Source organism: Pelophylax lessonae (assembly GCF_965119305.1).
Source record: "Pelophylax lessonae genome assembly, chromosome: 11".
Taxonomy (NCBI): domain Eukaryota; kingdom Metazoa; phylum Chordata; class Amphibia; order Anura; family Ranidae; genus Pelophylax; species Pelophylax lessonae.
Window position 1 is genome coordinate 4,123,055 of NC_138778.1, and position 11,195 is coordinate 4,134,249.

Genomic DNA, 11,195 nt, shown 5'->3' on the forward strand with positions numbered 1-11,195 from the left:
TAATTATACAATTTTTGCACCTATTCCACGCCCACTTTCCGTCTATTCCACGCCCACTAACTTATTTTGCACGCCCACTTTTGCTCCTTTTCTGCTGTTTATTATTGATTCCCCGCCCCTACCTTGTCTCCTCCCGCGGTCAGCCTATCCATCTTTATGGCCCCGCCCCCCTCGTGTAAGAGAGCGGAGGGTAGGAGGAGATTTAGGACGGTGGGAGGGTATCTCTTCCCCGCGGCCCCGCCCCTAGAAGGAGGAATGGACATCTCGCCTTCACGCTCCTCCTATCTGCGGGTGCACGAGTCGGGGACGTGCGGAGATGCCGGAAGTGAGTCGTGTCCCGGAAGTAGGAGCTGCGCAGTGAGGTGATATGATGCGGCAGGTGAGTGAGGGGAGACCGGAGAAAACCGGGCCCTGCGAGGGAATGCTGGGACTTGTAGTTCTCTGGAGCCTGGGATAATGCTGGGATTTGTAGTCCTCTGGGAGGATGCTGGGACTTGTAGTCCTCTGGTGTCTGGGGGGGGGGGGGGGATGCTGGGACTTGTAGTCCTGTGGGGGGATGCTGGGACTTGTAGTCCTGTGGGGGGATGCTGGGACTTGTAGTCCTGTGGGGGGATGCTGGGACTTGTAGTCCTCTGGTGTCTGGGAGAATGCTGGTACTTGTAGTCCTCTGGTATCTGGGGGGGATGCTGGGACTTGTAGTCCTCTGGTATCTGGGGGGGATGCTGGGACTTGTAGTCCTCTGGTATCTGGGGGGGATGCTGGGACTTGTAGTCCTCTGGTGTCTGGGGGGGATGCTGTCACTTGTAGTCTTCTGGTGTCTGGGGGGGGGGGGGTGCTGGGACTTGTAGTCTTCTGGTGTCTGGGGGGTGCTGGGACTTGTAGTCCTCTGGTGTCTGGGGGGGATGCTGTCACTTGTAGTCTTCTGGTGTCTGGGGGGGGGGGATGCTGTCACTTGTAGTCCTCTGGTGTCTGGGGGGGGGGATGCTGGGACTTGTAGTCCTCTGGGGGGATGCTGGGACTTGTAGTCCTCTGATGTCTGGGGGGGGGGAATGTTGGGACTTGTAGTCCTCTGGTATCTGGGAGAAATGCTAGGACTTGTAGTCCTCTGGTGTCTGGGGGGGATGCTGGGACTTGTAGTCCTCTGGTGTCTGGGGGGGATGCTGGGACTTGTAGTCCTGGTATCTGGGGGGGGGGGGATGCTTGGACTTGTAGTCCTCTGGTATCTGGGGGGGATGCTTGGACTTGTAGTCCTCTGGTGTCTGGGGGGGATGCTGGGACTTGTAGTCCTCTGGTGTCTGGGGGGGATGCTGGGACTTGTAGTCCTCTGGTGTCTGGGGGGGATGCTGGGACTTGTAGTCCTGGTATCTGGGGGGGGGGGATGCTTGGACTTGTAGTCCTCTGGTATCTGGGGGGGATGCTTGGACTTGTAGTCCTCTGGTATCTGGGGGGGATGCTGGGACTTGTAGTCCTCTGGTACCTGGGGGGGCGGGGGTGCTGGGACTTGTAATTATCTAATATTGACGTGACTTTACAGGAAGTGGTTAAAAAAGGGGCGGAGATATATCCCGGGGAATTATAGGCCGGTCAGCCTAACATCAATAGTATGTAAGATATTGGAGGGGATGATAAGGGATTATATACAAGACTTTAGTAATGAAAACGGTATTATTAGTAGTAATCAGCATGGATTCATGAAAAATTGTTCTTGCCAAACCAATCTATTAACCTTCTACGATGAAGTGAGCTGCCACTTAGATAAAGGAAAGCCTGTGGATGTGGTGTATCTGGATCAGTATTTGCAGATGATACTAAACTAAGCATGCCAATATCTTCTATGCAGGATGTGGAAACCTTACAAGCAGACCTGAACAAAATAATGGGGGGGGGGGGGGGGCAACTACATGGCAGATGAGATTTAATGTAGAAAAATGTAAAGTAATGCACCTGGGTGCCAGAAACCAGAAAGCAAGCTACTCACCAGGGGGGGAACCTCTGGGGGAGTCTAGGATGGAAAAGGACCTGGGGGTACTGGTAGACAACAGGCTTGGCAGTGCCATGCAATGCCAAGCCGCTGCAAGCAAAGCCAACAGAATACTGGGATGTATAAAAAAGGGGATTCACTCCAGAAATAAAGAGATTATTCTCCCGCTCTGCAAGACTCTGGTCCGGCCACATCTGGAGTATGCTGTCCAGTTCTGGGCACCGGTCCTCAGGAAGGATGTGCTGGAACTGGAGAGAGTCCAGAGGAGGGCAACAAAAATAATTAGGGGAATGGAGGACATCAGCTATGAGGAAAGACTACAAGCACTGAACCTATTCTCTCTGGAGAAGAGACGATTGAGGGGGGATATGATATCAATGTACAAATACTGTACTGGTGACCCGAGCATAAGGAACAAACTATTCAGAGAAAGGAGATATAAAAAGATACGCGGCGACTCACTAAAATTGGAAGAGAAGCAGGAGGTAAGGGGGACGGGCTCTAATGGGGCTGGACACTGATGTAAGGGGGAGAGACTCTGATGGAGGACCCCGATTCCTTGTGTGACCGCTCCTCCTGTTTTCTAGGACAGTATAGACGAGACGGAGGACGTCTCTCTCTTCGATGCGGATGATGAAAACACGAGGAGGCCGAAAGCAAAGAAAATAAAGTAAGTGTGATGAAAGTCCTGAGATGTGCTGGCATTCAACCTACTTCCTGTGAGCCCAGGGCGTTATGGGCCCGCCCCCTAGGGGTGTGTCATCACAATGGCCTGGGCTCAGTGTCATTACCAGTTGCCTTCTAGTGATCCGTTACCTATTAATCTTTTTTTCTTGTTTTCTAGGCACCCCCTGGCTTCATTTTTCCACCTGTTCTTCCGGGTGAGCGCCATCTTTGTATATCTCCTGTGTGAACTGGTTTCCTCCAGCTTCATCGCCTGTATGGTGACCATCATCCTGCTTCTGTCATGTGACTTCTGGGCGGTAAAGGTGAGTGACGCGGCTCGCAGTGACCCGTCTGTGCGTCCATAGATGCTTACATACAGGAGGTGAACTGGCTGATAAAAGACATCCAGCCTGGAGTGAGCCCTCCTATGGCTGAGTAGGGAAAAGCAACAGCTTCAGTGTAACTCCTCCCCCCGGCCCTCCCTTCAGTCCTGCACAGGTGTAGCGGCTCCTCTCCTGGACAGAAATGACTTCCTCTGATATCACCGCACACTGTGAGCTTCTCACCATGTGCATTAGAAGCTGCAGCAAGTCAGATAGACCCCGCCTCATTTCCTGGCTGCAGCATCATCTAGCTGCGGTTTCCTCCCCAGCCTGACTGTCCCCGGGCCCGCCCCTTTCATTGGATCATTTCTTTCAATCATGGAGGCTCAGCATCACGGTTGGGCGTTACCTATGCAAATACAGCCAGCCCACTCTTCCAGACCGACGCCCACAAGGAGTTTTTATGTTTGAGACATGCCAGCCCACCACTTACACCAGGACTGAGGGGTACTGGGGTGGGGGATACGGCAGTGAGGGGTACTGGGGTGGGGCGTACGGCAGTGAGGGGTACTGGGGTGGGGGGTACGGCAGTGAGGGGTACTGGGGTGGGGCGTACGGCAGTGAGGGGTACTGGGGTGGGGCGTACGGCAGTGAGGGGTACTGGCTGGGGCGTACGGCAGTGAGGGGTACTGGGGTGGGGGGTAAGGCAGTGAGGGGTACTGGGGTGGGGCGTACGGCAGTGAGGGGTACTGGGGTGGGGCGTACGGCAGTGAGGGGTACTGGGGTGGGGGGTACGACAGTGAGGGGTACTGGGGTGGGGGGTACGACAGTGAGGGGTACTGGGGTGGGGCGTACGGCAGTGAGGGGTACTGGGGTGGGGCGTACGGCAGTGAGGGGTACTGGGGTGGGGGGTAAGGCAGTGAGGGGTACTGGGGTGGGGCGTACGGCAGTGAGGGGTACTGGGGTGGGGGGTACGACAGTGAGGGGTACTGGGGTGGGGGGTACGGCAGTGAGGGGTACTGGGGTGGGGCGTACGGCAGTGAGGGGTACTGGGGTGGGGCGTACGGCAGTGAGGGGTACTGGGGTGGGGGGTACGGCAGTGAGGGGTACTGGGGTGGGGGGTACGGCAGTGAGGGGTACTGGGGTGGGGGGTACGGCAGTGAGGGGTACTGGGGTGGGGCGTACGGCAGTGAGGGGTACTGGGGTGGGGGATACGGCAGTGAGGGGTACTGGGGTGGGGCGTACGGCAGTGAGGGGTACTGGGGTGGGGGGTACGGCAGTGAGGGGTACTGGGGTGGGGGGTACGGCAGTGAGGGGTACTGGGGTGGGGCGTACGGCAGTGAGGGGTACTGGGGTGGGGGGTACGGCAGTGAGGGGTACTGGAGTGGGGGGTACGGCAGTGAGGGGTACTGGGGTGGGGCGTACGGCAGTGAGGGGTACTGGGGTGGGGCGTACGGCAGTGAGGGGTACTGGGGTGGGGGGTACGGCAGTGAGGGGTACTGGGGTGGGGGGTACGGCAGTGAGGGGTACTGGGGTGGGGCGTACGGCAGTGAGGGGTACTGGGGTGGGGGGTACGGCAGTGAGGGGTACTGGGGTGGGGCGTACGGCAGTGAGGGGTACTGGGGTGGGGCGTACGGCAGTGAGGGGTACTGGGGTGGGGGGTAAGGCAGTGAGGGGTACTGGGGTGGGGCGTACGGCAGTGAGGGGTACTGGGGTGGGGGGTACGACAGTGAGGGGTACTGGGGTGGGGGGTACGACAGTGAGGGGTACTGGGGTGGGGGGTACGGCAGTGAGGGGTACTGGGGTGGGGCGTACGGCAGTGAGGGGTACTGGGGTGGGGGGTACGGCAGTGAGGGGTACTGGGGTGGGGGGTAAGGCAGTGAGGGGTACTGGGGTGGGGCGTACGGCAGTGAGGGGTACTGGGGTGGGGGGTACGGCAGTGAGGGGTACTGGGGTGGGGGGTACGACAGTGAGGGGTACTGGGGTGGGGGGTACGGCAGTGAGGGGTACTGGGGTGGGGCGTACGGCAGTGAGGGGTACTGGGGTGGGGGGTACGGCAGTGAGGGGTACTGGGGTGGGGGGTACGGCAGTGAGGGGTACTGGGGTGGGGCGTACGGCAGTGAGGGGTACTGGGGTGGGGGGTACGGCAGTGAGGGGTACTGGGGTGGGGGGTACGGCAGTGAGGGGTACTGGGGTGGGGCGTACGGCAGTGAGGGGTACTGGGGTGGGGGGTACGGCAGTGAGGGGTACTGGGGTGGGGGGTACGGCAGTGAGGGGTACTGGGGTGGGGCGTACGGCAGTGAGGGGTACTGGGGTGAGGGGTACTGGAGTGGGGGGTACGGCAGTGAGGGGTACTGGGGTGGGGCGTACGGCAGTGAGGGGTACTGGGGTGGGGCGTACGGCAGTGAGGGGTACTGGGGTGGGGGGTACGGCAGTGAGGGGTACTGGGGTGGGGGGTACGGCAGTGAGGGGTACTGGGGTGGGGCGTACGGCAGTGAGGGGTACTGGGGTGGGGGGTACGGCAGTGAGGGGTACTGGGGTGGGGCGTACGGCAGTGAGGGGTACTGGGGTGGGGCGTACGGCAGTGAGGGGTACTGGGGTGGGGGGTAAGGCAGTGAGGGGTACTGGGGTGGGGCGTACGGCAGTGAGGGGTACTGGGGTGGGGGGTACGACAGTGAGGGGTACTGGGGTGGGGGGTACGGCAGTGAGGGGTACTGGGGTGGGGCGTACGGCAGTGAGGGGTACTGGGGTGGGGGGTACGGCAGTGAGGGGTACTGGGGTGGGGGGTACGGCAGTGAGGGGTACTGGGGTGGGGGGTACAGCCAGGGGCGTGAGGAGGAACCAGGCAAGAAATAAATGCATTCACTTCCCTCCCACTTCATGTGACAGCCCTTGGTGCCTGAATGGCCAATCAATGACTTTACACTGCTGGGGAGAAGGAAAGGATCCTGTGTTTTTTTTTTTTTTTTTTTTTTGAGCTGTCGGTTCTTTTCGTGTAAAATTATTCCAAGCAGCTTGGCAGCCACTGAATACCTTTACAGGTGGCGGAAAGTAGCCCCACCCCCCTCCCGCCACCGCCATTACCGGGCTTTCCCGAATGATTGGGAAGCCCAGTAACGATATGGCCGGCGCCATCCATGTAAAGCCTCACAATGAGGGGAACTGAAGCTGTTTATCCCACTTCGTCACTTCTGGTTCCGACTCTTTTGGCACTTTTCCACTGCAAGTACCGGCTCGGCTCTACTTGGCCCTGCTTGGCCCGGTTTGCTTTTCCACTGCTGGTACCGCATGGTACGGTGTTGGAACGGTTCGGTACGGTACGGTATGGTTTGCTTTTCCACTAAAGTAGTACTAAAGTGGGTGGGATAACAACGATTCTCTGACCAATCAGTGGCTAGTAGTGACTGCATGCAAAGGATTGTGGGATATGGTACCGGGTATGGTACCTCTTGGAACCACAATCGAGGTGGTACTGTTTTTGAGAGCCGTACCGTTCGGTTCTATGCAGTGGAAAAGCGCCGCCGTACCGAACCGTTCCTACACTATACCATGCGGTACCATGCAGTGGAAAAGCACAAAAGCGAGCCGAACCATTCGGTTCCATGCAGTGGAAAAGCGCCATTTGTTTACACGCGGAGTCTGATCTCGTGTATTGGAGCCCAAAGGAGAGAGGGAGGGGGGGTCTAATAGACCCCAGATCTCTCTCCCCAAAGAGTACCTGTCATTGCTATTGCTGTCAAAAGGAATGTTTACGTTCCTTTTGACAGCAATAAAAGTGATACATTTTTATTTTTTTTAAAGCGCCCCCACCACCCCTCACTCGCATGCAGTAGCGAACGCGCACATCAGTCCCGCACACATATGTAAACAGTCACCACACATGATGTATCATCACAATCATCAGAGCGAAAGCAATAATTCCAGCACCTGACCTCCTGTGTAAATGGGAGACCTGCAAGGGCTTTTAAAGCTTCGCCTACGGATAATTCAAGGTACCGCAGTTTGTCGCCATTCCATGAGCACGTACAACTTTAAAGCATGACATGTTGGGTATCTATTTATTTGGGCTAACTCCACTGTTTTTGAAAAAGTAAATTCTTACATTCTTATGAGAAGTGTCAGATTCGGCCCAGTATGAAGGTGGTTAAAGCTGTTCTTCTCTTCCCTCTCGTAGAACATCACAGGAAGGCTAATGGTGGGACTGCGATGGTGGAACCAGGTGGACGATGATGGGAAGAGCCATTGGGTGTACGAATCCAGGAAGGTAGGGCTGATTGGTTGACTGCTTATAGCTAATTAAGGGCTCAGGCGTGTTCGGAACGTACCCGCCAGGAAGCCATTGCTGCACACCGCCACTCGTAGGCAGCGTGTGTATGTGCAGCTGCGGGCCGGGAAATGCCTCACCCCCTCTGATTGGCTGTGTGCAGTGATGGCTTCCTGGCGGGTATTTTCCGAACTCACCTGACCCCATCCCTACTTTTTAGCGAAGAGAACGGGAAGTTGTACATCTGCATATCTCACCATAACTAATCCTTGCTGTGTCCCTTTTAAAGGCAGGCCCGGGAAAGAAGAGCGCCTCCGACGCAGAGTCCAGGATCTTCTGGCTGGGCCTCATCACTTGTCCAATTATTTGGGTCATCTTTGCATTCAGCGCCCTCTTCTCATTCAAAGTGAAGTGGCTGGTGAGTAAAAGAGAAGCCGGCATCTCCAGGTACAGCTAGGTGATACAGGCAACCTGCCACCAAAATTCAACAATGTCATCATTGGCACCTGTTTAAATAAAGGAGCCTGGTAAATAAAAAATATTCACCAATCTTCAAATGATCCCCTGAAGCCTCTTCTCTAAGATACTTAAGCCAGCGGTCGCATGCTGACATCCAGTACAATGAAGGGGGAATAGTCTGCATTTTTTACCAGGACCTGCCCAGAACCCAAAGTCTTGTAGGGCAGAGCGCTGCCTCCCGGTCAGATTTTTATGAATAGTGAACACAGGGGTTGTAGGTTAAGGCCCCTGGTGAGATAATAGTGGGTATGGGCTGATTAATGAGATTGGGCGTAAGCTGGAGAGGGGAGAAAGTACGAGCTTGGGGGGGGTCCAGGCAGGACATACCTGACACCTAATATGTCTCAAGCATTTTCTGAGGCAAAAGTACATCCGGTTTGGTAAGAGCTCATTACTGAGTTAGTAGTGAACTCACTTCAATCATTTCACTAGGATCCGGTTCTGATATTAGAAAACCAGGGGTAATGGTGTAGGAGGGAAAAAGGGGGGGTCAAGTGTAGCGTAGCACTGTAGCCGTCTGAGGGTAGGGGTATCAGGGGAGCATTGTGACATTTGACTCCGAGCACATTTAAGGTGTAATGATATGTGTTGTGATAAGCAAATTATATTAATCAGGACACTGGGGTACCCCCACACAACCCTGTTATGGGGGGGGGGGGCCTATCTCATCGCCATTGGTATCAGAGTATCGTTGTTTTAATATGAAGAGTCAGTTATTATTTATTAATAATATAATAATAGTTGTTACAGAAATGTGTTGATATTTAACCACTTGCCGACTACACTATAGCCGATTGACTGCTACAGCGCAGCCGGCTAGCCCTGAGAGGGCGTCGTATAACGGGCGTGCCATGATCATGCCCGCTGCAGGGAGTGGGCGGCGCACTCTGATTGCTGTGTCCAGAGAAAACTGCTGATCAGATTGAAGTAAAGAGCCAATCGGCGGTCAGCTGTAGTGAATCAATAATCAAAAAATATAGTGCTGTGCCAGATATTATTATTCTTTTTATTATACAGGATTTATATAGCGCCAACAGTTTGCGCAGCGCTTTACAATGTGAGGGAAGACAATACAGTTCAAAACAGGAGGAACTAGAGGGCCCTGCTCATTAGAGCTTACAATCTAGAAATATATAATTCACTCTCCTCCGTGATTAAATATTGTCCCAATAAAGAGCACCTGTCCAATGCTATCACATAGGGTTTATTAACCCCTTGTGATAGCGTCAGGTAAAAATAAAAAAAATAAGTTAAACAAAAAAATTGGTGCGTTATCTGACAGAAATGCAGGGGGGGGGGGGGGCAGTGTTTTTGGCCATGACTGTAGGTCCATTTTTATACACAGGTGACCTTCTCTTGAGCTGGGAATCTTGCAGTACTTCCAGTCATGTATTCTCTTGCTGTTTCTTACAGGCCGTTGTTATTATGGGTGTCACCCTTCAAGGAGCGAACCTGTATGGCTACATCAAGTGTAAAGTGGGCTCTCCAAAAAACCTGACCAGTATTGCCAGCAACTACCTGGGGGGGCAATTCCTCAGACAGGTAAGTGCCAGGCTAGGGCCCAGCCTAATACTTTTCTGTATACATTACTATTTGATTCATTTTAAACCTAGGAAATTCATTATATATATATATACACATACAGGAGCATCTCATAAAATTAGAATATCATCAAAAAGTTAATTTATTTCAGTAATTCCATTCAAAAAGGTAAACTCCTATATTTTATATAGATGTGTTACACAGTGATATATTTCACGCATTGCTTTCTTTTTATTTTGATGATTATGGCTTCCAGCTAGTGACAGTATCTCAGAAAATTAGAATATTACATAAGATCAATATTTAAAAAAAAAAAAAAAAAAAAAAAAAGGATTTATAATAGAGAAATGTTGTCTTAGTGAGAAGTCTGTCCATGTACAGTATAGGATGCACTCAATACTTGGTCGGGACTCCTTTTGCATGAATTACTGCATCAATGCGGCGTGGCATGGAGGCGATCAGCCTGTGGCACTGCTGAGGTGTTATGGAGGCCCAGGCTGCTTTGATAGCGGCTTTCAGCTCCTCTGCATTGTTGGGTCTGGTGTCTCTCATCTTCCTCTTTACAATACCCCACAGATTCTCTATGGGGTTTAGGTCAGGCGAGTTTGCTGGCCAATCAAGCACAGTGATCCCATGATCATGTGACCAGGTATTGGTAGGTTTGGCAGTGTGGGTGGTGCCAAGTCCTGCTGGAAAATGAAATCAGCATCTCCATAAAGCTGGTCAGCAGAGGGAAGCATGAAGAGCTCTAGAATTTCCTGCTAGAGGGCTGCGCTGACTTTGGACTTGATAAAACACAGTGGACCAACACCAGCAGATGACACGGCTCCCCAAATCATCACTGACTGTGGAAACTTCACCCCGGACCTCATGTGACTTGGATTCTGTGCCTCTCCATTCCTCCTCCAGACTCTGGGACATTGATTTCCAAATCAAATGCTAAATATTCCACAGTCAGTGATGATTTGGGGAGCCGTGTCATCTACTGCGTGCGCCTTCAGACCTCGGAGCCTTCCCAATGCGTGCGCCTTCAGACCTCCGGAGCGTTCCCAGTGCGTGCGCCTTCAGACCTCCGGAGCGTTCCCAGTGCGTGCGCCTTCAGACCTCGGAGCCTTCCCAATGCGTGCGCCTTCAGACCTCCGGAGCGTTCCCAGTGCGTGCGCCTTCAGACCTCGGGAGCGTTCCCAGTGCGTGCGCCTTCAGACCTCGGGAGCGTTCCCAGTGCGTGCGCCTTCAGACCTCCTGAGCGTTCCCAGTGCGTGCGCCTTCAGACCTCGGGAGGGTTCCCAATGCGCGCGCCTTCGCTTTCCGGTGACACCTGTTCTAGCAAATGTCACTTCATAGATCCATCAGAAGTTATACACAGAGCTGTGAAAGAGCTTCTATAAATGGAAAATAGAGCCATGGAACAAGAGACATAGGGAAGGCGTCAGTGTTGGAGGTAGGGGGTGTGGCAAGAAGGGATAAAGGGTGGGGGAGGGGACTTTCTGAGAGAGCCAGGACAAATTCCTTTTTTATTTTAATATCATCATTGTGACTTGTGATCCAAATATTAAAGTTTTTTTTTTTTTTTTTTTAACATTGTCATTCTGCGTTTATTTTTCAGACATTTTCAAGGACCACGGAAGCGGAATCTTAGCCCTCACTTGGAAAATTACACTAAAATTCTATTTTTACTGCAGAAGGGGGACTCCTTTTCTTTTCATTGTTATCACTACTTAGTTGGAAACTCTCCTTTTTTGTTTTTTTATCTGCATAATTTTGGCTATAAAATAGACTGGTACACAATCTCTGCACCGCCGCACGCTGAGGATGGGCGCTGCTCTCCTGACAAATTGAACCATTGAAGATTTCACATCACCAGTTAGAGATGACCGTTCTGTGGGGGTTTTTTATTTTT

General features: G+C 53.2%; 1 protein-coding gene across 1 annotated transcript; it reads left to right on the plus strand.

The window, feature by feature from the left end:
- Nucleotides 1–296: 296 nt before the first annotated feature.
- LOC309567299 (Golgi apparatus membrane protein TVP23 homolog B-like) lies at nucleotides 297–10,979 on the plus strand. Its single transcript, XM_082272705.1, has 7 exons — nucleotides 297–379; nucleotides 2,569–2,651; nucleotides 2,826–2,970; nucleotides 7,145–7,234; nucleotides 7,524–7,652; nucleotides 9,167–9,295; nucleotides 10,902–10,979. The coding sequence occupies exons 1-7, from the start codon at nucleotides 368–370 to the stop codon at nucleotides 10,932–10,934; spliced, it is 621 nt and encodes a 206-aa protein (XP_082128831.1). The 5' UTR covers nucleotides 297–367; the 3' UTR covers nucleotides 10,935–10,979.
- The last annotated feature ends 216 nt before the right edge of the window (nucleotides 10,980–11,195 follow it).